Consider the following 27,200-nt stretch of genomic DNA (forward strand, 5'->3'; position numbering starts at 1 on the left):
CCGAGAATATGCAACGTATGGCATTTCCGCTGCACAACAGTTCTAAATTCTCACTACATCCAATTGTGCTTACATGTATGTATACAGTCGAACCTCGTTAAGAAGAACACTGTGAATACAAGATTCTGCTTATAACAAGAACATTTTTAGGTCCCAACCGTTTGTTTTCTTCTTATATTAATTCCTGATATTACAAGGTTCCTGTTATAACAAGGTAGTTTGCCAAGTCCAAAGGACATCTTATTAATGAGATTCAACTGTATTCAGATTAAGCATTATGTTTGCCATTGAAGACACTTCAACAACTATTTAAAGTATTGGTTTCTTTTTTAAAATTTTGTCCACTCGTGCCAGGCGTTGAAGTCAAGTTCAAGGATCAGGTCTATCCCCTCATTATTGACGTCAACCACATCCCAGAATTGATCCGCATTGACACCACGCCCGCCGGGGTGAGAGTAGGGGCCTCTGTGTCACTGACCTCTCTGGATCTTTACCTGAAGCAGATTATACAAACTCAGCCAGGTAAGTGCACTGGGTTGATGTAAGTGAACTGTTCTTTTTATGTAAATGACCCAATCCACCAGTATAACATGACAAATAGTGCTAGGGAGCAGTCAAATCTCGTGAAGAAAAGTACAGCCTTAGTGAAGTATGAACACGAGCCTCCCTATAGCGTCACAAGGGTTAAATGTCTGATGTGGGAACCAGGTGTACACATTTTTTCAAGGGGCAGTGTAAGGCAACAGTCCTTGCGATTTTGAAATTGCAGCCGTGTGAAGAAAAATGCACTCCTGAACATTTCTAGGTGTGCAGTTTTTCTTAGAGTATGATTTTGAACAATGAATCAAAACCTTGGATCAATCAAGACATAGTAAAATACAAAGATAAAATTGGGTCAACATTTCAAATAAACCATCAACAAAAACCAACAAGAAATAATGCAACAGTTTCAGATCACGCCCGCTTACGTCAAGCAAACTGGAAGGGATACCGGTATGTCCAATACATGTCAAAAGAATCAAAGTTTTATGATGGTCATAAAATCATGCCCTTTCCATAATAGCAGCCTCGACGGACCATGCAGAGCTCCTCTGACTGAGCCACAAGATCGCTCTAATATTTTCCATTAACTTTTTCCAATAAATCTCCCCATTTTCTTGAGGTTTCTTTTTGCCAAATCTCTTTTAATGGGAAACATCTGGACGTTTACGTGTCTGCACACAACTTGTCAACTTCTGGAGATCGTTTTGTGTAGATGCGAGTAAAAGCCAAGATTTTTTTTGGAAAAATGCTAATGTTGTGATTGGAACAACTTACAGGACAGACATCTCAATGAAATACTTGGGATAATCAGGGAATTCATTGGAAAAATTTGAGTTGAGAAGTGCTGTGATGTCGTGGCACTGCATGTGGCGCGTACAAGCTCGTAAAGCCATGTACAGTCTGGTGTATGTAGCATTACACATGCAGCAACGATTGCTGCAGCGTTGTGCGACATGGGTGTGCTGAATGATTGTACACTGACAGAGCTGTCACGCAAAACTGATTCGCAGGGAGAATCAAAATTGATTCTGTCATCACTAACTGTTAGGTAGGCCTAATGTTTGATATTTTTCGTTTCAGTTTTCTCAAAAATTGTGAATTATAATTACAAAGTAAATTCATGCCAAGGAGTGCGGTACGAATGGTTTCAGGCGTGCAATTATTTGCACTTCTCGGGAAGCTTTTAGGCATGTGATGGCGTGGGAATGCAATCGCACGCCTTACAACGTAAGGACTGAGGCAAGTGATTTGTGGCTTGTACATACATGTAGGTTGTAGACATTTCAAAATTTCAAGGGGTGGGGGAAAAATCAGAAAGAGGGGTACATTCCCCTCCCCCATAATTAAATCACTGGACCCTACTCATAGGACAGGCAATTCTGCAGAAGTATCTTGTGTCCTTTTGTTCAGTCACATTAATTATTTTAAGTCCTATCCAAAGTGTCAATAACTGAAAGGTTTTTTCAAATCTCAGTATCGCTCATTTCAATCTCGTATGAGCCCTAAAGCTAATTAGATCCTAATTTCTGATGGTTTATTTTAATTTACGTTTAGTTTTTTGTTTACGTAAATTAAATTATGAAGCAGTAAGCGGAAACCTCAACCCACATTGCCCTGGGGATATTTCACCATAAGGCTTGTAACTAGTGTGGAATTGCTTCCCTTGAGTACATCCTCCTTACTTCCCTGTTTGAACAGAGCATAAGACGCGGGTGTTTGCCGCCATTGTAGAGATGCTTCGCTGGTTTGCTGGACATCAGATCAGGAACGTTGCTGTGAGTTAGTTTCATACATGCATCCAACTCTTGAAGTTAGCAGAGTCATGCCTAGAAAGTAAAGTTTGTACTTAATAGAGCACTTGAACAGTACACAAGTGGTTCAGAGTTCGCATTCTTATCATGAAGTCTAGTCGTCTTGGCTGAGTCCATTTCAGCTCTCAGTTCAGTTATCTGAACTGTTAATCTTTTGAAATGAGGCCAATGCTGTATCCATTTCGCATGATTTCCAAGTTGCGCTTAAATCACTGTTTTCGATCCAAATAATCCATTCAGCTGGTGTTACTGAAAGATGGCCTTATAATAATAAGTTGTAAAATGAAGTGAGACATTCCATTCTTAATTATATTCGACTTTTTATTTTGTGACTTTGCTTTTCAATGTCTATCAGTGTTTGGGTGGTAACATAGCAACTGGCAGCCCCATATCGGACCTGAATCCTCTGTTGATGGCTGCAAGGTGTAAACTAGAGCTTACTTCAAAACAAGGTACATGTAGGAAATGAAAATTTGAGCAGCCAGCCATCTTTAGAATTCAACCTGAGATTCATGGGTCTTTCCTTATTAAAAATGGCTGGTCCAAAATTCACAAACTAATTTTCAGTATCCAGTGTGTGAACTGGAAAAGGATTTTTGTAGAAAAGTCAACTTCCTTAGGTACAGTTAAGACGGAATCTAAGAATCACTTCTGTTGTCACTGAATTCCGAAATCAACCCTGTAAAAGGAACATGTAAACATGCACAGTTATAGAGTATGTGTCATAGATTTAAGTCTGGACACATTGAATGAAAGAGCAAGTACAAAATGGAGTGCCTTGGGACTCCATTTAAAATCTGTGAAAAGATAGCAAGTTTTCCTAATGCCTTTTGGTTATCTTTATTAGGTTCTCGCACAGTAACCATGGATGGAAACTTCTTCACCGGTTACAGGAGAAATATCATTGCTCCAAGTGAAGTTATCTTAGCTGTGAATATTCCATTCACATCAGAGGTGAGTGTTACCCTAGCCAAAATACAACTTGCTTGACAACCGTAAACTTTTAACCTGATGGAGTGAACCTCAGGTGGTTATTTTGTAGCTTAAAGACATTTCAATTTTGTAAATATTGGTTAACTGGTCTTACATCATAAGCATGTGACAAAGAATTGGACATAGTCATTCTGTTCACCTCACACAAATCAGATAATTTTGCCATGGACAAAAATCACAAATTGTATTTGACCTGTCATTGTAAAATCCTAGGAAAGGATATCTTGTGAGATCCTTTCTGATTAATAAATAATGAACAATTTTGCAACAAACACTGATTATGTTAATGCTTTTATTTGTATTTCCTACACAGGACGAATATTTCTATGGCTACAAGCAGGCTCCACGTCGTGAGGATGATATAGCCATAGTTAACGCTGGTATGAGGGTCCTCATGAAGCCAGGTACCAATGTAGTACAGGATTGTACACTGGCATTTGGTGGCATGGCTCCTACATCAGTACTGGCTGCCAAGGCTATGACTGGCCTCAAAGGAAGGTAATTTTCACGTTTCAAGAAAACAGAACATTAACATCTTGACTGTGAAGTTAGAATCTTTGCAATCGAAGGATCACTTCTGTTGTCACTGAATTTCAAAATCAACCCTGTAATAGGAATGATATAAACATGCACAATTATAGATACATGACATTTTTACCACTCCTGCTGTACTATGTGGCAAAACTGCACCATTCCTTGCTATTTCCAACAGGCCTGTGCCTCTTATAAGGCCAACGGTGAGAGTTAGTTTTGGCCTACCTCTCACCTGTACACGGTGGTTTAAGACCCAGACATTTGGTCTGATTTCAACAAAAACCTCTTCATTGGAGTCTGAAAATCAAGTTTTAAGTGTTAAAAAAATTTATTTTAAAATTTCGTATTCTGTTTCTGAGATATAACAGTTTTTATGTGTAAGCTAACATAAGTAGCAAATAAAAAAGATCCACATTTTGTTTCAGTGTAAAATATCTGCCAAGGCAAATAAAACTTCATTTAAATTGTTTTTTTTATGTTGCCTAGGCGTACCCCTAAGAGTATGATATGGGTCGATCCTTGGATGATACGGTAACATAACACTGAAAAACTCCACTAAAATAGCACAAAATACATCTGTTTAAAAATATTTATAAGACATTTTGAGCAGTACCTTCTAGTACCCATGGTAGAATGCCATAAATTCGTAACATACCAAGAGAGTAAATATCCCATGTCAAGGTAAAATCACGGTAAATTCATGGACATGCCCCTTACACCCGTAAAAGACGAAATTTCGATCAATGTTTTCACTAGAAATATTGCTGATTGCGAGCAAACGAGCGCCCTCTGTTGACGCGAATAGTCCGCGAAATTCAGCAACAAGTGCCCGTACATTTTTCTCTCCGATCCCACTCGATTTGTACGATGTCATCGCATTGAATATCAAAGTGCTGAAGCCAGTTACATTTTCCACCAGTGAAATCTCTTTAGTTGTGCTTTATTGGCCCATCTATGATGAAATAATGTCATCTTGCTACTGGTTGCATGGAATGTGAGATGCATGTGTTGATGCATTGAAAAGTCTTGCCCAGAAAATTACAAACGAATAAAGTTTTATTTTTTTGTAAACTTGACCGGGATAGAGCACAGTATGCGAGCAGAGAGAAAAGGGTAAACACTGTTTTAGCCAACCAGACGTGTTTTTTCAGAGGAAGCCAGATACACAGGTACTTTCTTGGACTGAATTTTGTCCAGTCAGAAAAAACCCTAAAAACAAACGGACAAAAGATAATTGAGCTGTCATTGTGATGTAGAGCAGACATTAATGGCTTTATCTCAACTCAGTAGAGCTTTATTTCCCGGAACTTTTCAAACCTGACACAAATCCAAAAGTAGCCATCAGACTCCTTATACGAACCTCTCAATTTGCAAAGCTACACATTTCACATTTGTCTGTCTTCAATGGCCAGGAAGATGGAACTCTCTAACGATGAGATTTTGAATAAATACACAAAGACAGGGTGGAATCGGGCACTACAAGAGGCCAGACTTTAAACGTAGCTGGAGAAATTATAGCAGACTACAGCCTGAAGGGAAAGTTTACGGAACTGTACATTTCCAAGCAACTAGAAGCACACAGAGGGAGAAATGTATGAAATTGAACGAATCACTGCCCCCTTTTATTCAAGATATTTTCTTTGATGAATCCTTTTTTATTTTTGAGAAAGAGCCATCTCCAAAAAAAATGACACATCATCAATTACTTTTACGGAAGCTTGTCCAAAAAGGCTGGAGCTGATGTTCGCACTCAACCATGAGTTAATCCCTTAAATGAAGTGGGACCTCGCAAATGGACGCGATAAGCTGTGGAAAATGGAGTATCCTGAACTCAGTTACTTTGTTTTATATGACAAAAAGAGAAAAAACTGTTGATGTTGGCATGAGGCTATTTACAGATGATTTCCCAAATGAAAATAAGTTAATTTAACTTTTTTTTGCATTATCCCTACTATTTCCACTTTTGGGAATCTTTGAGTTAGCTTTACTTTAATTTAGTTTTTGTAATAATATTTTGTGGAATAGAGAATAAATCAAATCAAATCAAGCCGTTTAATTACTTCCCTCGATAAGGCAAAATGAACTCCAGCAGGTATTCCATTTATTTCATGAAGACATAATTGGCAAACTGTAAACTCAACAATTTATTTTAGAATTTGACTGGCTTTTAAGTTGGGAATTGAAATCAACATACATAAAATAGTAAAGCACCCATAAAAAATACTTTACAAGAGTTGTACAAACTTTAAACTCAACAATTTATTTCAGAATTTGACTGGCTTTTAAATTGGGGTATGAAATCAACATACATAAAATATAAAAGCACCCATAAAAATACTTGTACAAATCACTTAACCCTTCGTTTGTTCTTTTTTTAACCCAAATCAATAACAAAGATTGTTTTGATACCACACCAGTACAGCAGAGCAAACATTGCAAACCTTTATGCAAACACAGCTGAAGAGGGCGCTATGCATAAGTAGCGCCCTCTTTCAGATTTTGCTCCTGTTTTTGACCATTTCAGTGAATTCTCCGGTTTAAATCTTTTCAACCTAGTTTTCTGTATTTAGAGATGATGCTCAAACATGTTTGATATAGTTTTTAGGAATTTGGACCCTTCATTGTCGCGATATCTACTGATGTCTGGGTCAAATATGGTTTTAAACCACTGTGCTGTACCTGTACTGTCTAATTCAAGAATGTATGGTCAAATTATTTTTTAAGTTAAGACGTCATAGATGTCAGGTTTCTGTTTGTTCATTGTCTCGTGGTTACACAGTTAATGATGAAGCCTCCAATGAATGAGTGTAGAACTAGCAGCCAAGTTGCGAAACTTTATGCAATGGTGTAAATCCACTTGCGGCACATTTTATTGTGTAAGTTGCACCACAAATTATAAATGACTTCACAAAACTTGCACTGCGAAAGTTGCAGCAAATTATGGCATAACTTACGCAGTCATATTAGGTGGTGTAACTTCTGCCAAACAAAGCAATAATGAACGATTTGACTACTTCAGCATGTTTGCATAAGCCTCATTGCAGAACTTAAGAAGGCATATGAGAAACGTGCAACTTTGTTGTTGGAGATAATGAAAAACCTGTTTGCCTGTGAGAGAACTGCGAGATTTTCTGTCTGGTTCCAATGAAGTAAAGACGAAAACTTTTTCAACAACTGTTTGATGACTGTTTTCATTTTGGAAAGGAACGGCTGTCGTAAAAGTAGTTTTTATCCTTGTCCAAAAAATTCAAGATTTTAAAATGTGATGCAAAATGAAACTTTTTGTGAATCGAACTTAAGTATATTGCGCAGCTATGGCAAAAATTTGTGGCACAAAGCTTACACATGGTTCAAAGTTACGCCACATTTTGTGAAATCGGCTGCAAGCCTTTCCATTTCAGACCTTTGATATGTTCTTCACCAGGACCTGGAGTGATGGACTAGTGGAGGCGGTGTGCCCGTTACTGGCTGAGGATCTCCCTTTGCCTCCTGGGGCACCAGGTGGCATGGAACCCTACCGTCAGTCTCTCACCCTCAGCTTCTTCTTTAAGTTCTACCTGGCCGTCTTGGAACAGTTGAAGCTGAAACTGGTCAGTGTCTTCGGGCGTTTCTTTTTTTTGGGGGGGGGGAGAATTACATCTCCCCTGTGAGTCTATCACTGCAGCGGCCTGACATGGGGGTTTGATACCTTTCTGGAATAAGCTCAAAGTTGTAAATTGGTGATGTGTAACAAAGAATTCATTGAGAAAGCTGCCATCAACTTCATTGGTTTTCTTGTAACCTTTAAGCTAATGCTCATGCTGTGAAGAAAGCAATGAAGAATTGTAGTAATGTTCTTTTGGCCTTGTGGTTCTGTGAAAGCTTGTGTGGCTTTCATGCATGTTCACCACTTGCTGTGTTATAAATCTTTAAGGGGGATAGGTATGAATTTTTTGTGATGACATAATTTGTTTTATGGATTGATTTCTCCATATCAAGCCTGGACTGAGTGATACCTTCATCCCTAATTCCTACAAAACAGCCAATCAGCAGTACCATAAGAACTCAGCTAGGGGTGTGCAGATGTATCAGGTAATGCTATTGGGCAGCTCTGCAGTACGATCATACTCATCAAAATGTGGAACTACAAATATGTAGAGATGTTGCATTGAACGTTGCCACATAAATAAATACTTGTTTAGATACAAGTTCCTTCCAATGCAACTCACTGGTACAGTATACTTGCTTTAAGTTCCTTCCAGTGCAACTCACTGGTACAGTTTGCTTGTTTTAAGTTCCTTCCAGTGCAATTCACTGGGACAGTATACTTGTTTAGATACAAATTCCTTCCAATGCAACTCACTGGTACAGTATACTTGTTTAGATACAAGTTCCTTCCAATGCAACTCACTGGTACAGTATGCTTGTTTAGATACAAGTTCCTTCCAATGCAACTCACTGGTACAGTATACTTGTTTAGATACAAGTTCCTTCCAATGCAACTCTCTGGTACAGTATGGTTGCTTAGATACAAGTTCCTTCCAATGCAACTCTCTGGTACAGTATACTTGTTTTAAGTTCCTTCCAATGCAACTCTCTGGTACAGTATGGTTGCTTAGATACAAGTTCCTTCCAATGCAACTCTCTGGTACAGTATACTTGTTTTAAGTTCCTTCCAATGCAACTCACTGGTACAGTATGGTTGCTTAGATACAAGTTCCTTCCAATGCAACTCTCTGGTACAGTATACTTGTTTAGATACAAGTTCCTTCCAATGCAACTCTCTGGTACAGTATGGTTGCTTAGATACAAGTTCCTTCCAATGCAACTCTCTGGTACAGTATACTTGTTTAGATACAAGTTCCTTCCAATGCAACTCTCTGGTACAGTATGGTTGCTTAGATACAAGTTCCTTCCAATGCAACTCACTGGTACAGTATACTTGTTTAGATACAAGTTCCTTCCAATGCAACTCTCTGGTACAGTATGGTTGCTTAGATACAAGTTCCTTCCAATGCAACTCTCTGGTACAGTATACTTGTTTTAAGTTCCTTCCAATGCAACTCTCTGGTACAGTATGGTTGCTTAGATACAAGTTCCTTCCAATGCAACTCTCTGGTACAGTATACTTGTTTTAAGTTCCTTCCAATGCAACTCACTGGTACAGTATGGTTGCTTAGATACAAGTTCCTTCCAATGCAACTCTCTGGTACAGTATACTTGTTTTAAGTTCCTTCCAATGCAACTCACTGGTACAGTATGCTTGTTTAGAAATAAGTTCCTTCATGTGGATTTGGTCCAGCATCTCAAAAACCTGCCACTGTCTTTGTGTGATGAATGTAAAGAAATGGATGGGAAAAGATGGTGGAAATCACATGTCCACAAAAGTGTGAGACTCTTTTCCACATGTACGGTCACATTCTTCTTCTGCCGAAGACCAGGATGCTGCCTTTTGTTTCCCACTCTGTACAATTTCAGTCTGTGAGTAGAAAACACTCTGTTGTAAAGTCAAACGTGAAAAAGCCCTTTCATACTTTGATAAGATGTATCACTGATATTAGATCACTTTGATCACGACAGTAATCTCCTAGTTTTCCTTATGTGCTCTGAGATTTGTTTTCTGTGACCCCTGATCTTTGACCTGTGTGCGTATCAGGAGGTTCCAGCAAGTCAGCCAGATTCCGATGCGGTAGGGCGACCTTTGACCCATATGGCTGCTCTCAAACAGGTCACAGGAGAGGCTTTGTATGTTGATGACATCACACCCGCAAAAGGTGATGAATTTTGTGATCTGTCCTCTCATCTGGTTTTTGAAGTTTTTCTAACCTGATTCTCTGCAAAGTCTACTTTCAAAGTCAAATTGAACAGTTTTAATGATCAAGTGGCCATTTTCAGACCGTGCAGGTTTCACATTAGTGGTCAAATGTTGTTTGTGACCTTTTTTCCCCTTTCTATGAACAGATGAGCTTTACTTGGGTTTGGTGTGCAGCAAGAAAGCTCATGCAAAGCTACTGTAAGTACAAAGAACAGCAACTACATATGCATGGTCATTGAGATTGTTAAGTTGCTGTAATTTGGTAGAATTAGGGTGAACACTGTATCTGGTAACCAATGTTATAAACCTGTTTTTTCTGTTTTTGACTGGTCATCTTTATTTTCTCAAGCAAAGTCACATACTTACAGTGCAGACAAGGCTGTTTGCTCATTGAATCATTACAATTTCCACAAGTCATGCGCTCTTAGCTCACCATTCCAGCAAATGACATCATTGCGTTAAAGACTGAAGTATGTGCCAAGGAAATTGTAACAATAGAACTCCCTAATGCAAGCTGAACGTACAACTGGTATTATTTCATGTTGGTCATTGGCAGGTCTGTTGATGCGTCAGCAGCCTTAGCAGTTGAAGGCGTCCATGCCTTTGTGGATGTTAACGATGTGCCAGGAAGTAATATGGTTGGCGTGGGCCTGGAACAAGATGACCCACTGTTTGCTGATGGAGAGGTTAGCATTTCTACTTGTAGGCCGTGTCTGAAAAAAACTGGCTGAATAAACTGAATATTTCTTCATTGTTTTATTCGTTATCATTTATTATCACCATTAAATTGGCATTTCCACTGTTGGCAATTTTGGTAATGTTGTTGGTGCCAACTAAGGGAATGAAAATGCATTACATGCTATGTCGCATCTCAGATTTTGCGAGGGGATGCACTGCAGTGGTGAAGTTGAGTCCACAGAAGTCCGTTTCAAGTCATCCAGTAGCTAGTCACAAGCCAACCGTAATAAAAGCATGCTTATGTCTTGCCCATCCCCTGTGACAGTATGCCTAGTTTGATTTAAGATGGATTTCAGCTAGACTCGACATCAACTTTTGTGGCATGGGTTACCAGTGTATTAAATCACTTGCCTCTCGGCACATTGTTCCCAGGCTTGATACCCAGTCCAGGACGCATATTAATAAAGTTGTTCCTTGGTTCCTCTCCTGTGACACAGGGGTTTCACACTGGTTATTTAGGTTTGCTTCCCTCTGTGGAAATCAACACTTTCGATTTCTGGCTGTGCTTAAGGGGTAGGTGTGAGTCATTTGGGTGGCTGCTTGAGGCACCGTTGCATACCTTCAGCTCAACCAGGTCAAAGTTTAGTGTCTTATTTTACAAGGCATTTGAACATAATTGTATGGAATTAACTTTTTACAGCTGAATCAATTATTTTGAATTTGGTTCCGTTGACATGAACTTTAAATATCACTATGAATATTAACAAAAATGTATTCCTCTATTTAAAGCAATTTCCTTACAGTATGCATTTTAATTTCAAATGCCCTGTACAAGTAAGACACTGCATGGCTATTGAGCTGCAGGCATGTGAAGTCACCTCAGGCAATGACCAAATGACCCACATCAGCCCACAGAGCACAGGCAGATTGAGTGTTGAGTTTTCGTGAAGTAGGAAACCTACAGGAAAAATCCTACCATTGGAGAGAACCAACGAAAAGCTCTACTCACATACAGTACTAATACATATATGGTTATCCCTTCAGTTGTAGTAATTTTTGAACTCTATTTAACAGCAAAGTACCTTGTCTCTTTCAGGTGCTGCATGTGGGTCAGTTGATAGGTTTTGTTGTTGCTGACAACCAGAGCATTGCTCAGAGGGCTGCCAAGTTGGTCAATGTCAAATACCAGGATCTACCAGCCATTATTACCATAGAGGTTAGTACTTGGAAATCTGACCTACACAAGTTTGAATTTTGTTATGCCTCTTTTATCCTTCCATAGGGATTAAAGAAATAAATTAAAATGGACCAATTTGTATTTTGTTTGTGCTATTTTTTGAACTGTTGGAATCTTTCTAAACATTTCTGGCTTTAAACAAATTTTGATACAAAAGTTGTAAAGTTTCATTCTAAGACATCTTTTCAGGAGATGGAGATTTCAGTTCAAAGACAGCTTTAGTTTCCTTGATTGTAGCCATGCCTGTCACAGGCTGGTTATGGTCATGCATACTTTTTTCAGGACTTTTCTGTTAGACTGTGGATTTTCTGAAATATTTGCCGGTCTCCGTTTTCACATATTGAGTTTGTTTGTAGCCAAGAAGGCTTACGCTATGAATTTTCGCTCAGTTAAAATGCAGTTTCTCAGTTAAAACAGGTGTATGCCGTCTGATCACTCAATTTAACCGTGGTCATTTTGGGTTAAACTAGGGTTACCAACAACACAGGGTTAAAACGGGGTTGCTTTTGGAAACAGGTAAGGAGCTCTGATCATTAACTCTGCAGTCAGTTTTGTGGTTTTTAAGCTTGGATGGCAAGGCGGCTATTCGGAGTGATCTTTCTGCGGTCAGTTTGTGGAGTATAAGCCCCAAGGCCAGATGAGTTCCTTTGTACGTGGCGATCACACCGCACGGCAATCCCTTACAGTATACTAAATAACTTTTCATCACCACTGGTTGATACATGCAAGTTCTTTGCGCTGGTACTCAGCACTTCGTCGGCCTATCCTGTACCTGAATGTATTGGTCTTCAGGTGTCATCCCATGTGTTTCAGGATGCAGGTCTCCATCGGACCCTAATGCCAAATTGTCAAGTACATGTAGCTTGTCCTATTGTCCCCTCCAAGTCAGAGGCATGTTTTGGATTTTCTCTAAACCAGTCTTGTTACAATATGTGCCTTTTATGAGAAAAATGCAAACTGTCTGTTCTCATTTGAACCATCCTTTGTCCACTGCCAACAGGAAGCCATCCAGCATGGCTCTTATCTGCTTTCCAACCTGAGTCTCAAGAGGGGTAATGTCCAGGAGGGCTTTGAGAGCTCCGATCACATCTTTGAGGGAGAGATGAGGTTGGGTGCCCAGGAACACTTCTACTTGGAGACTTTTACCACACTGGTCATCCCTGGAGAAGGAGGAGAAGTGGAAGTGATATCATCAACACAGGCGCTCACGACAACACAGGTAGGTGTGTCAGGGCTGACACAGTGCTCAAAAGAAATTTGGAAAAGATTCTGCTCCTGTTGTGAAGGAGTTTCTTGTGCTGTAGTGTTAGACCCTTAGAGCCACTGTTTAAGGCTGAGTCGGTTTGAATAATCGATTCTTGAGATATTCAACCTTCCATTCAATCCAGTATTCCAATATGCAATCATACCAAATTCCCACAAAAGCAGAAACAAAAGATGCATGTTTGCATGTTGGTCTGCCACATCGAGATTCAAGACAGGAGTGTGTCTACCAGTTAGAGGAGGAGGCTGTGATGCCCAAGTGATGTTTGGCCCTAATCAGTGGTTCATTTCCTTAGTTCTGGTTAGATTGCACACCAGGTAGAATAAAAAACGAACAGTTGGAGGACAAGTAATTATTTGGCCTTAGTGTTGGGCACCTGAACCCATTGCATTTCACTTTACTCATTACACCTTACAGTACACTTTGAGAATGCAATTTTGTAACCAAATAATTAAAATTTTTCCCCTTTTTCATTAATTTTCATCTCTGAATGTTCAATTTCAGAAACAAAGATTCATATATTTAGCAATTAATCAAATATTTGAATGTTTAAATTTTGACGCATTCCTAATGCCGTGAGACAACGTTGTCTCAGCTGGGCTTTTAAACACCTGCTTTATTGTGTGGTCCCATTTGAACTACTGGTACATACAAAGTGTATGGAGGACAGGTTTTTAGTCTTTCTAAATTATTTGTTACTTTTTGTTGTTTTTTTTCCATTTTCTACTTAGAAAAATGGCCCTTCTGTGCAAACAAAACAAACACTCTTGTTTTTTTGATAATGACAGCTTATGGTAGCCAAAGCCTTAGGAGTTCCCAATAACAAAGTCGTAACCAGAGTCAAGAGGCTTGGTGGTGGATTTGGTGGGAAGGAAACCAGATGCTGTGTGCAGGCTGCTGCCTGCGCAGTGGCTGCTAATAAGTAAGTCTGTCAGAGAGATTCAGCAATAGCTGGCACACGTCAGTTTTAAATCAAGTTTTGTTTTTCAAGGGTCTGTACGGTCCAGGGGAAAAATGTTCTGAATACTTGTTTGATCCCGAGAGTTTAAATAATCGGGGGAATTTCGCCGTTGGAAAAAGGGGGCATGTTTAGAAACAAGCTCCCCACATACCCAGATTTCCACCCCTTTCTTGGCTTTCCAATATACATTGGACTTCTCCTGTCTGAAATTGTGATTTCCCACTCATTATTTTTACCTGCCTTCTGTAGTGAGTGGATTTCTTTGGTATTGACCAATGCCAATTGAGCACACAGACATGTCACTTAGGGCCGGCGACCATTTAGACCCGGTTTGAAAAGGGCCCCCCGGTAGCCCACCCTGTATAATGCCTGCCTGGTATTCAGGCAACTCCAGGCCGGTATCAGGCCTGTCTGCACATCGGCATTTCAAAGTCCCTGATGAAGGGCTTCCCCACCATGCTTCCACAGATGAATAGGAGTCTAAGCAGATTAGGGTAAACATTGTATAGAGCTGAAGGATTAAAAACCACAAGCAGGTTCCTTCTGGGATAGATTACATGTACCAGTACTTGCAAACAGTGGACCCCAGGATGGAGAAGTTCGAGATCAACAACCAGTCCAGCATCCCAGGCCGGTAGCCAGGCCGGTACGAAAGGGGTTTTTGCAACAGGGCGGGGCTGACCTGGGGGCCCTTTTCAAACCGGGTCTAAATGGTCGCCGGCCCTTAAGTAATAGGCAAGTTAATGAAGATGTGGTACATTATTCATAGGCTGTAAGTTTAATTCTATAGAGTCAAGTTATTTGCCTTAACCACTTCCTGCCAGGGGCAGTTATCAATGTTGATGATGCTGGGCCGGGATATGTTTTCTGTTTTCAAAATTCTTTAAAATCTTCATTTACCGGACACTTACAAACACGTGAAGGACTATCTGGTGTCCACTCTAGCCTGACGGACAAAATCTATTGACGTCTGAGTATTTCAGCCAGGCCTGCAGGTAAGTCAACTTTCGTACAGTGACCAACAGCAGCTGATTCTGGGAAAACGTGAGTCCTGTGAACTGTGCCACCGTAGGGTGTTGTGGTGGCCAGCAAGCTGGGATACTAAGACTGTCTGGCCTTGGGGATATACATGTAGTTGGATAGCCAACAATGGCCTTGGAAATTAGGGTTAACCAATCATGTTTTGTCTTTGATCCCAAATCAAGAGTAAGTCGTCCAGTGCGCTTGATGCTGGACCGTGACAAAGACATGAGCATGTCGGGGACACGCCATCCATTCTTGGGTCGCTACAAGGTGGGACTTGCCAGTGACGGTCAAGTGAGGGCACTGCAGATCGACCTGTACTCCAACTGCGGATACTCTTATGACCTGTCCATTGCAGTGAGTTTCTTTTTAACATCAACCAGTTTATAGTTTCAAGAATACACAAAACAAGGCTTTTTCACTTGTTTTCACGATGGTGATTATATACGTAATCATTGTGATGAAGTCAGTTCTTTAAAAAATGCTGGCAGACTCGACACACTTGGCCTGGCAGGCTCTGAGTACCCCAGGCTTTCTTTTGAAAAGTTATTTTTCTTTTCATTATTGCATGACAGGTGTTAGCGCTCTTATAGAGTGCGAAGGTTACTATTACATAACATATGCCTCTATAGCTTATTTAGGTGAAGCGTTATCCGTTTGTAATTCATTCTCAGTTGAATAGCTTAACCTCACAACACCACATTGGTAGGCAGAGCATGAAATTACTGTCAATATCGGACATTTTCGGAGCACTTATTGTGTTTGTTTGAACAAATCAAAGATGCTCGGACAAATTGTCTGACCAACATATCAATAACAGTCCTTAAAATATCAACACAATATTTGGGATTATGGCGTCCGATTTATTATTAGTTTTGTGTTAGAATTACGTTAATTACGCCCACGGCATTCACAGGGCTGATCCCTCATCACCGGCCCATGTCACTTACTTGCACAGACATGAAATCGCCCCATAATTCTTTGCGCATCGTCAACATTCACATTTTGCTGTCACAGTGGTGTAAACATGTGCGCAAAGCTCTATGCATTAAACGAAACTGCTCTGGTTCCCGCTGCACCACACCCATGCAAAAGAATGCGTGATGTAAATGTAGAAACCAGTACCAGTCTGTACTGTACGTGTACTGAATGTACTGTAAATACATGTAAACACTCTTCATTGGCCGTACACGTTGTGAATGCAAAAGACTGCAGGCCAGAAAGACATCGATGTTGTGTTGCATGAGGGTTTCTGTAAGTTAATTCACAGAACTTGGTCTCTTATTTATGAATGTATTCTCTGTGTTCATGAGCGTAGTTTGAGATTGTTCTGCTCATGGCATAAGGTTTAGCGCCCGCTGGTCTGGACGCATCACGCACGCTTACCATGTGTGCATGGACATTGTTGACCAGTTGTTGTCGTGATTGCCGCCGTTTTGTATTTGTGGCGTTTTGTATACTTTGTGAACAAATGTGAGACAATCTTTATGGATTTGTTCCCCAAGGTAAATGTTCTTGTAGTGGCATGTGTGCAGTCATGCCAGATCAACACAGCTACTTAACGGGCACTTAGCCAGAGTTTGCTTGTTTGTTTCAGTGTAGAATATTGTCCCATTTATTGACACATTCTTGTGACAGTGTAATGCCTCATAGGCACTGATCTCATGGAGGGCTGACGTGTTCGTGTGACAGATCCCCCCCACCACCTTTCAGCAGTCGGGGATAAGATAAAGCAATTACCACATTGTGGAACTTGGAAAGTAGCAGAGTTTCACGTTAACAGTGCAGCGTCGCTGGATGGCACTCTGAAAAATTTCAAAAGGCACCTCAGTTGAACCCAAGATAGCATCTTTGACCCACTTTCGTTATCACTGATACTGCTTCATCAGGGTCTCAATGTTCCACCGTCATCGTCCCAATTTTGCTTGCTGCATTTTTAAATTGTCCCCATTACAATTGGCAATGCTGCATCCCTTGGGCTACGCTACACGTGTCATTTTAATGTGTAATCAAGTCCTATCCAGACACTAGAATTACAATAATAAGTGAAACCATAATGACAAATTGTCCCAAAGTTCAAGATAAAGACAAGGAGAAATTGTCCCAAAGTTCAAGATAAAGACAAGGAGAAATTGTCCCAAAGTTCAAGATAAAGACAAGGAGAAATTGTCCCAAAGTTCAAGATAAAGACAAGGAGAAATTGTCCCAAAGTTCAAGATAAAGACAAGGAGAAATTGTCCCAAAGTTCAAGATAAAGACAAGGAGAAATTGTCCCAAAGTTCAAGATAAAGACAAGGAGAAATTGTCCCAAAGTTCAAGATAAAAACAAGGAGAACAGGTACGAAGGAATGTAATAACAATAATATCAACTAATAAATGTGCAGTTATCCAGGAACCTGGTCAAAGCACCATACATTATTATTCCTGCCCATCAGATTCATGAACATGTAAAAAAGAGACCATCTCTGCTCCCTGGGGAGTAGACAGCTCAATGCTGCCATTTCTGGCTCAATCAATCACAAAAATCGTCATCATTTATGTCACTTGACTGGTGATTGGAATTTTCCAAATGTTGTTTGATATAAGTCGTTATGAATATTTACAACTTGATTAGGTTGGTTGGTGGGTGGAAAAAACCCTTTTCTGCCTGTCACCAGGGGTGGTTAGTGTCCTTTTCTGCATTTACCCTGCCCCCATCAAAATGGCCTTGCTATGCCGGTGGTGTAGGCAGAAAGTTAGATAATTCTATCGTAAGGAAATGTGATTACTCTAGGATTTTGGTTTTTCATTTCTGAAGGTTATGGAGAGGGCAGTTTATCATGCTGACAATTGCTACAACTTTCCCAATTTCCAAGTGGAGGGTCACCTATGCAAGACCAACCTGCCATCCAATACAGCCTTCCGTGGCTTTGGTGGCCCACAGGGCCTGCTGATCATGGAATGTATCATGTCTGAGATTGCCGGCAGATACGGACTGTCAGAGATAAATGTAAGTATAATATTTGGGAGGACTTTCAATCCTGCTCCACACCCATCCCATTTCTGATCTGAGCCAATCATTCTGTCTATATCCAGTTTTGCTTTGCACAGGTGCTTAGCAATAGCTGTGGCTTATATTGTGGCTTTATTGCAACACGACCCTTACATTGGACATGAGACTTCATTTCATTCTTTTAGAGTTTGCAGTTTATTTTAAAGGGTCCATAAAAATGGTTTTTATTAGTTGTAATTAAAAAGTATACATTTTTAAACGATATCCTTACTGTAAAAGATCTTGTTTTGTTCAATGAATGGGAGAAAATAAATTCAAAAGTTTTGAAGGAAATCGCCCCACACCTAAGAGGGATATCTCATTAACATAGAAAATTTGCATATCTGCGACATACGTTGGAGAAAACATCGTTGTGCTACTAGCACGTGTTTCTTGGGTCGGGTTCAGAAAATTCAATCCAATTTGAGGATTGTTGAGAGATCATGCTGACCAGAAGTGTTGCCACAGACTGCAGCAACACCTAACTTTCTAGATTGAGATGAATTTGGACATCGAAAGTCAGGTTGACTAGAGCCAATTGATCGGCATTGAAAGCTAGCTCCAAACTATGTAGTGTGCATTTCTAACAACAGTGTTTTCTTTAGAACAGGTACATGTACATCTCATTTGAGGTTAAATTTAAATGATTGCTGAAATCAGATGTTGAGTCGAGTGCTCAAATGTACGTCACAAATAATGCCATCATTTATCAGGATGAAAACATTCATTTGAGGAGTCAGTAAAATTAACCACAATTAAGGAATTTTACGTCATTTTTGCATCCCCCATCGTGTTACTGGCATAGTAGTGAATATTTTGAATAATTAACAGTTTTTTCACAGAGGTCTTCATGGACCCTTTAAAGTATATGTAAAAATTATTGGGGTACAGGTATTCTGTCCATTATAAAATACACAATAACATTTTTGTACTTGGGGTCTGTGTTATTAGGAAAACGTTTCCTTTGCGTCAAAGAGAAATCTTGAATTTGTTGCAGCATTCGTTAGTAGTATTAATTTATTTTCATGATTGAATTTGTTTTAATGTAGTTTTGCATTCTATTCAGTGTTGTCATTGAGTCTATTACAATTTCCTTGTCAAGCCCAGTCACAAATCTTTTCACCAAATCAGTCATAAGTAACAGGGTAAACAATGCAAAGGACTGTTTTTTTTTCCCACAGTTCATTTGAATAGCTCTTGACTTGGCTGAATACCGAATAACTTGTGACTGACTTGTAGTTGAGGGACTCGTAGGGAGCTGTGTTGAACTCAGTAATTATGCTGCTATTTGTGTTATTCCTTCTTTGCGGGAGTAAAAATACTTCAACTATGCCTGAGTGTTTTTATTGTGTTATGTCCTTGTCTGCTTGTTATATGTTGTAGTTCCGCGAACGTTACTTTTACTCGGAAGGCGACAATACCCACTTTGGCCAGGAGCTTAAGAATTGGAATCTGGGGAAGTGTTGGAAGGAATGTCTCACCAAGAGTGATTATGTCAACCGCCGACGAGTTGTGGACCAGTTTAACAGGTAATGGAGATGTAACAAATCATTGTGCCTAATTGGCGGTATGCCAGCTTAGCTTGAGTATGTTAGCTTGATTCCAAGAATTTGAAATTTCAGCTTTGTACTAACCCAATATTTTTAGCTCAGCTGTAAGCATTGGGTACCGTGGAAAGTGAAGAACTCAAATCTAACTTCCATCCATTTCCCTATTTAAGCCCATTACAAAGACATTGTAATAATTGAAGAAAGAAAGAAATTGAACCAAATCATTTGCCAAGGTGGGGTGTTTATGAGATGTTTTGTTGCCTTTCAGAGTTCTATTCATTGATTTACCTGTTCATTTTACCAGTGAGAACCGCTGGCGGAAGCGAGGTATAGCCGCCACTCCAACAAAGTTTGGCATCGCATTCACCTACCTGCCACTAAATCAGGTGGGCTGTGTTTAACTGCAGTATTATTTTCATGATTCAGCCTGATGTCTCCCTCCCTTACGCACAACCAAGAAGTGCAAGAGTTATTCTGTAATCAATAATCCAGCCATAAACGGTTGTACACTGTGAACTTTTGACTGTGTCTTCCCTGTTGCTCATGGATGCTGAAAAATGTTAGTCAGATCAAACCTGGTTATGCATATGACATTAGCGTCCAGGCAGTAATGGAAGATAGCATTGACGTTCTCTCACTGAACTGTCATTGCATTTTTCAATAGTTGTGGGGGTAGATATTCATAAGCGCCAGTGTTGTAGTCAAAACTATCACAAGACCATTTCACAGAGCTGAAATAGGAACTTTATAAATGGTTTTCATCCTCTTTGGTGCCAGTAGAGGTGGTAATTTTGAGTGTTGGATGAGTTAGGCCATGTTACAAGAGTAATGAATCATGAGAAACATGAGCAGTTGGAGAATTGAATCTTTGAACATTTGAACTAGAGAATGCTATTGGGCACTTTACTGTCATCTTTTGGAGAAAGTTCAAAGTTTGAATAATTAATGCTTTTTAAAATCTTGTTAGGCTGGTGCTTTGGTACACATCTACACTGACGGCACAGTTCTGATCAGCCACAGTGGAGTTGAGATGGGCCAAGGTTTGCACACCAAGATGATCCAGGTGGCAAGTCGGGCCCTGAGGATCCCCCAGGAGAAAATCCACATCCTGGAGACCGACTCGTCCAAGGTGCCAAACACCTCACCCACGGCAGCCAGCGCTAGCTCCGACCTCAATGGCATGGCCATCAAGGTGAAGAAGATGCTACAACCAGTTCTACAGTCTGGTTCCTGATTTCATGAAATTCATTAACCACTTCCTGCCGGGGATTCCGGCTCCGGACATGTATGCTTTATATGCATGGCCGGGGTCTCTGAACTCAGACAAAGGGAACAGGACCTTGTAACAAAAGACCGTACTCAGAACAAAGACCAGGCTGCTGGGCATTACTGACATTTTTTCACTCTCAAAAGTGGAGATAATCCAGCCTTGTTTTGAAACAGTATACCACGGTTTGGGGCATTTAGAGAGAGTGGATTACCAATGGTGAAAAAAGTGCTCCACCACTGCAGTGATGAGCCACACAACACCGCTGCATTCTAATCTGGCCCCTATTGAAAAGAGGTCAGTAGCGCACTGAGCCAGGTTTGTGAACAAAAGAAACTTATATAACACCGCACAATCTGGGCTCTTTTTACAAGGCTGCAGGTCTGGCTGAAATACTCAGGCGTCAATAGATTTTGTCTGTCAGGCTAGAGTGGACACCAGACAGTCCTTCACGTGTTTGTAAATGTCCAGCAAATGAAAAGGGAATTTTTAAAGAATTTTGAAAACAGAAAAAAATGATAATTATCCCGGACCAGCATCACCAACATTGATAACTGCCCCTGGCCGCAAGTGGTTAATGCATTTGAAGTGGAGTTCTGGCGTGTAATGTGTAATCCTTACAACGTCTCATATGAATTGTGCCTCTTGATAATAATAATGCTGTGCTCTTGGTAATGCTTGATTTGTCTGCTGCATTTGACACTCTAGATCATGGCATTATGCTGCATCACCTCCAAAACCGGTTTGGTATAATGAATGTTGCATTCACGTGGTTTGCCTCCTACTTTCAAAATAGAAGGAGTTATGTTACCATTGCAGGGGCCAACTCAGACGAAAGCCATATCCAATTTGGTGTCCCTCAAGGATCCGTTCTTGGCTAGCTCGCATTTACCATGAACTGAGTCCTCCTGGTGATATCCTTCACCGACACAATGTGAAATACCACATGTACGCAGATGACATCTAGATTTATCTGGATTTCAATCCATCTAGGCCCAACAACGCAGCTTGTGCCCTTTTCAGACGGTCAGACTGCATCGAAGATGTTCAGAACTGGATAATCATAAACTCAGGCTGAACGAAGATAAAACTGAATTTTTCATTGCTGCATCTCCTCATCATCAGAAACACTTAACCGATATCACTTTGCAGATAGGTAACATAACAATCAAAGCATCTCAGACAGTCTGAAATCTAGGTGTTGTCTTCGACAGCTCCATGACAATGAGCAGTCAGGTAGCAAACATTTGCAAATCTGTCAGTTACCACAACAGGAACATATCCAAGATTCGTAAATACTTTGACAACAACACTTGCCACGCCGCTGTCCGAGCACTCGTGCTATCCAGACTCGACTATTGCAACTCACTCCTCAATGGAATTAAACTGTGTAATGTTGATGGACTCCAACGGCTTCTAAACAATGCTCGCTTGTATTACATTGGCCCAACCAAAATACACAAATGCCTCTCCACTCCTTCAACAATTACACTGGTTACCAGTCAGACAACGCATCAACTTCAAAACAGCAGGATTCATGCACAAAGCACTTCATAGTACTATGCCTCAGTAGATAATGAGATCACTCAACCTCAATGCACCTAGCCGTAGTGGCCTTCACTCCTGTAACAATCTGAGAGTTTCACCCACATTCATAAAGGCATGGGACAGGGCCTTTTCAGTGTCTGGTCCCCGATGCTGGAACTCCTTACCATGTAACATCTGCAACATCAGTTCCTTTGACAAATTTAGGGGTAGACTGAAAACTCAAATCTGTTCTCCTCACGTTAGCTTATGGTAACTTGTTTTCTGGAGTTGTCCTTGCTGTGCATTGTAACTTGCGAAATTGCGCGCTATAAGTCTTATTATTATTATCAGATGAGGAATTCTATTGAAACTAGATGGTACGATAACCGGAAGCCAAACCACATGTGCCAGTTCTGCTTGGTACTTGGTAGTTATCCTCCTGAAACATCCTCTTGGGAGTTTAACTAGGAGCTTGTGAAGAGCTATGGTCATCTAAGTAATTAATAGAATGGACACTAATTTCATTGTCTTCCAATATCCATCTTCTTTTGACCCTGCTTGTGCATTATTTCCATTAAGCTGCTAGCTGTGTAAGAAATTTGGCTTGGACAAAAAGATTAATGTGTCTCACTTGCAGTGTGTTTGGTGAAATTAGTGACACCTGTTGTTGTGATGCGTAGTAAATTACAACCGGCCATGTGAAATCCACTTGGGATTCATTTCATTAAAAGCTCTCATTATAGGCATACACATTTGCCTAGGGAGAATTAACCCATCTGAGCGGTGCTGTAATTCTGCTAAGTAGCTCCACGAACTTTGACCTTTTTGCATAAACATAAACTTTTCACTCCCCCACCCCAACATCGACATTAAGTGCTTTGATGGCACTGTTAGCATGCTCTTTTCAGACATATATTTTGAGTCTGAAGCAATCTTTGCAGCCCCAAGTAATTGATGTAGCGTGTATGACCACATAGTGATGCAGTGGAAAACTATTGCATCGACGTTAGCAATCAACAATCCAGCATTCAGTTAATTATGCTCTGTTTTCAACTTTCCAGACTGCTTGTGAAACGCTGTTGCATAACTTGGAGCCATTCATGCGTGACAACCCCAAAGGAACATGGGAAGAGTGGGTGAGCATTCCTGACCCAAATTGCTTTTAAATGATGCAAGTGATGGGCTCTGCAGCTTACATAGTTTTCTACCCAGTTTTCACAGGCTTTTTGTAATGCTCTCAATTCTACATTCTTTGTTTTGTGTGACAGCAGTGTATCATGTTGAGTCTCTCTATGCATAGCCCTTCCACTGTTGGAAATGTTAAATCTTGTATCGTTTCACTGCCCTGTAGTGGACATACATCTAATATCATTGTCGTGCATGCCTTCCTTTGCTGCTTGTACTCTGTCCTGCGTAAAACCCCCCACAATTGAAATGTTTAGATATCCCCCAGCACTGGCATGCAACCACAAACAGTGAAAGGGATTACCTGTTTCAGTACCATCTCCTTAACCCTAACCGCCAAGCATATTGTTTGGCTTACAGTACTCAGTACTACAAAATACTAAGTAGTAGTCTGAGCCTGAAGGACCTAGCGTTACAAATGACTACTTCTGGCTAGGTTACTTCCATTGTTACTTGTACAGAGAACAATAAAACCATGCATTCATAGTGCACTGTATGGTACATTGTCTTTCTATTTTATTTCATGGCTTCAGAGAAAATAAGGTCACGTCCTCTTACAAGGGACAGCACTGAATACTGCATTTTACTACAACTAGTAATTTGTAGTACTATGCAGGGTTAGGGTAAATAACACAGTACTGATCTTGAGAACTCACGCAATTCAAGTATACCACCGCACTTGTGATGGAAGGTACAAGACCTGAAGTTGTAACCTGGGGTAAATATTTTAAATGAAGACAAGAATGAGGACAACATTAGTTGTGGGTCTCACCATGAAGTGACATAATATTTTGTGATAATATTGGAAGTTACGCATGGTGCATAGACTTTGTGCACAAGATACCTCAGTTCATAGAGCAGCAACTATCCATGAGATGTCAGTTCTGGGTGTGGACCTCTTAAGACCATCACAAGAACAACACAAGACCATCACAACACCATCACAACACCATCACAAGACCATCGCAAGATCATCACAAGATCATCACAACACCATCACAACACCATCACAACACCATCACAACACCATCACAACACCATCACAACACCATCACAAGGCCATCGCAAGATCATCACAAGATCATCACAAAGCCTCCAAAGTGAAATCAAGTTGCAAACTATTCATATGAACATAAGTATTCCTGTGCCATTGTTCACGCGGTTACTGGTCTTGTGCATGACCTTTTGTCTGGTGTTGCAAACAGTCTTTTGATAGTCTTGACTACATTACTGTAGTGCAGCTGACAAGTTTTAAACAAGTATTTGGTTGAAGAAAGCAGTTTGTAGGAAAGCAATTTGAACGTGATTGAATGCCGTCCCAGTACAGAGGGTTCCTAAGTCATAAGATCAAAACCTGCTCCGGTGACGTCAAGTATATATGTGGCACCGATATACATTTATTTTATTTCTCATGGATTCTGTTATGGCAAACTGCCTGGTTTTAACCACTCTAACTTTTGTCTCTAAGTGTTGTTAAGAATCTTGGGTGATCTGTGACCTGTTTCAGGTGAAAGCAGCTTACTTAAGTCGGGTTAGTCTCTCTACCACCGGATTCCATGCGTAAGTCAAGAGCTAGTTTTTACACTTTGACAAACCTACTGTGTTTTGGCAAACTGCGTGACAATTCAAGCAAATAGTCATACTTTTTTCTCTGTAATGAAAGAAGATCTCTAGGACAAAGAAGAAAAACATTTTATGAAATAACAGTGTCATGTACATGTAGAAAAGAAACAAGAAACATTATCATTTCCATAGCAGCATTTGTTTGTTAACCCCTTCTCACCTTGAAGCGGTAAGAGCCGCCGTAAAAATTGAGATACCTCAGTGCACTCATGGCCTTTTTCTCATGCACATCTCTCTATATTTGTTTCTTCAAGTTCTTGCATTCCATTGTCAAGGAAGACAACTTTCAATTTTCTGTGGCAGGAGTCCAGATTTGTACTTTGATTGGCAAACGGGCCGTGGGAAGCCATTCCGCTATTTCTCCTACGGCGTGGCTGTGTCGGAGGTAGAGATTGACTGTCTGACCGGGGACCATCAGGTGCTGAGGACAGACATTGTCATGGATGTGGGAGACAGCATCAACCCTGCCATCGATATTGGACAGGTAATCACAACATTGACGTGTTGACCATTGTCAGTAAAGTAAATTCCAGTCATGACAACAGATGCAAACAAAGTAGTCAATTCACTTGGACTCGATTTGTTCATAGCATTACCCTAAGTGAAGAAAATGTTAATCAACATCGAACGCATACCAGTGCATCAGTGTGATCCTTTCACAGTAGTCGGTATCCTCTTTGGTTCTTGTGAATGGGCCACATGACAAAGAATAGTTGCTTCAATCTATTGTATTGTCCTTTGTACCTCTTGTAGTGAAAAGGGAGTGAAAGAGATCAAGGAAGAGAACCAAGCCTCTGTTACTACATCATCAATCTCCAAGTTGTCAAACAGATCTGTACTCTTCACCAAAAAAAGAGGAAGAATGAGTGGTTAATAAATACAAAAACCACACTAGCAGACCTACTTAATCTTTCCCTGCTTGTTTTTCGTTGGTAGATTGAGGGAGCGTTCATTCAGGGTTATGGGCTGTTTGTCCTGGAGGATTACCGAGTGACCCCGACAGGTCACTTGCTGACCAAAGGACCTGGTTTCTATAAGATCCCAGCATTTGGTGACATCCCGGCAGAATTCAATGTTAGTCTGCTCACCAGGGCACCAAATCCTTTCGCTGTCTGTTCCTCCAAGGTTAGCTCCCCAAGTGATTCTGTTTTTTTCTGGGTTTGGTGTGTCAGTATGGTTCCAAATGAAATTCCTTTCATGACGGAATTGTAAACAAAGAATGAATATTTAGGAGTGTAATAATATGAATATTTAGTGAGGTGACATGCCCTCTCTTGCCCAGTAGAATTGTTCTTTCCATTGCACAAATGATTTACCAAAGTTATCATGCAGGATTAGGATTTAGATTGTAAGGTTTCTTCCATCATTGTGCAGGCCATTGGAGAACCACCTTTGTTCCTGGCAGCATCAGTTTTCTTTGCCATCAAGGATGCGATTCAGTCCGCCAGGAATGATGCAGGCATTCCTGAGCCATTCAAACTTGACAGTCCCGCCACCGCGGAGAGAATCCGCATGGCATGCCAAGACCAATTCACTAAACAGGTAAGGAGCAGCCTCTAGAATCATCATTCTGTCATAAGCTAGTGTCAGTTAAGCCATGGCTTTTGGAGATGCGAGGAACATCCGGAGAATATAAACAAATAGTTTTGAAGAAAGAGGGTTATCTTGCCTTTCTGCTCTCTCCAGTTCAGGTTTATTAACCACTTGCTGGCAGGTGGATTTTGCTTAAGCAAGACAAGATGCCGGCTCATTTTCAAGATTTTCCATATTCAAAATTCTTCAAAAATTCATCATTTCATTTAATGGCCGTTTATGCCAAAATGAAGGACTCTTTGGGCACTACTCTGAAGTAAAATTCATTGACTCCTGAATATTTCTATACCAGGCAAGATATGGGACGGAGGGGTACCCCCCTTACCTGTCCAATCCCTATACACACTCTAGACTATTGTTACCTAACACATCCCCCCTAGAAGTCTGTAAAGAATTCCTGAGATTCCGATCAAACAATGACCAACACAAAGGCGGGGGGGGTTCTCTCCATCCCATATCTTGCTTCAAATGAATATATCAGCCAGGCCTGCAGCCTTGGAAAAAGAGCCCAGATTGTGCGGTGTTACGTAAGATTCTTTTGTTCCCGAAACCGGCTCAGTGCGCTGCTGACCTCTTTTCAATAGGG

At 40.5% G+C, this 27,200-nt stretch overlaps 1 protein-coding gene across 1 annotated transcript in view; it reads left to right on the forward strand.

Annotated features, from left to right (window-relative positions):
• The window catches only part of LOC110976819 (xanthine dehydrogenase/oxidase-like), a 38,562-nt gene that overhangs the window by 7,725 nt on the left and 3,637 nt on the right, over positions 1–27,200 (forward strand). The window contains exons 9-31 of the mRNA XM_022230429.2: positions 355–522; positions 2,242–2,318; positions 2,710–2,806; positions 3,202–3,308; positions 3,661–3,845; positions 7,306–7,471; positions 7,860–7,952; positions 9,517–9,634; positions 9,822–9,873; positions 10,232–10,361; positions 11,450–11,569; positions 12,591–12,809; positions 13,643–13,776; positions 15,021–15,195; positions 17,636–17,827; positions 19,253–19,398; positions 19,724–19,805; positions 20,387–20,611; positions 23,275–23,349; positions 24,906–24,958; positions 25,325–25,505; positions 25,958–26,146; positions 26,396–26,563. Coding sequence (XP_022086121.2) covers positions 355–522; positions 2,242–2,318; positions 2,710–2,806; positions 3,202–3,308; positions 3,661–3,845; positions 7,306–7,471; positions 7,860–7,952; positions 9,517–9,634; positions 9,822–9,873; positions 10,232–10,361; positions 11,450–11,569; positions 12,591–12,809; positions 13,643–13,776; positions 15,021–15,195; positions 17,636–17,827; positions 19,253–19,398; positions 19,724–19,805; positions 20,387–20,611; positions 23,275–23,349; positions 24,906–24,958; positions 25,325–25,505; positions 25,958–26,146; positions 26,396–26,563 — 3,152 coding nt within the window. The remainder of the gene's footprint in view (positions 1–354; positions 523–2,241; positions 2,319–2,709; positions 2,807–3,201; positions 3,309–3,660; positions 3,846–7,305; positions 7,472–7,859; positions 7,953–9,516; positions 9,635–9,821; positions 9,874–10,231; positions 10,362–11,449; positions 11,570–12,590; positions 12,810–13,642; positions 13,777–15,020; positions 15,196–17,635; positions 17,828–19,252; positions 19,399–19,723; positions 19,806–20,386; positions 20,612–23,274; positions 23,350–24,905; positions 24,959–25,324; positions 25,506–25,957; positions 26,147–26,395; positions 26,564–27,200) is intronic.

The sequence above is a fragment of the Acanthaster planci genome, linkage group LG01 (assembly GCF_054643075.1).
Source record: "Acanthaster planci isolate LZ-2023a linkage group LG01, COTS_SCS, whole genome shotgun sequence".
NCBI classification, from domain to species: domain Eukaryota; kingdom Metazoa; phylum Echinodermata; class Asteroidea; order Valvatida; family Acanthasteridae; genus Acanthaster; species Acanthaster planci.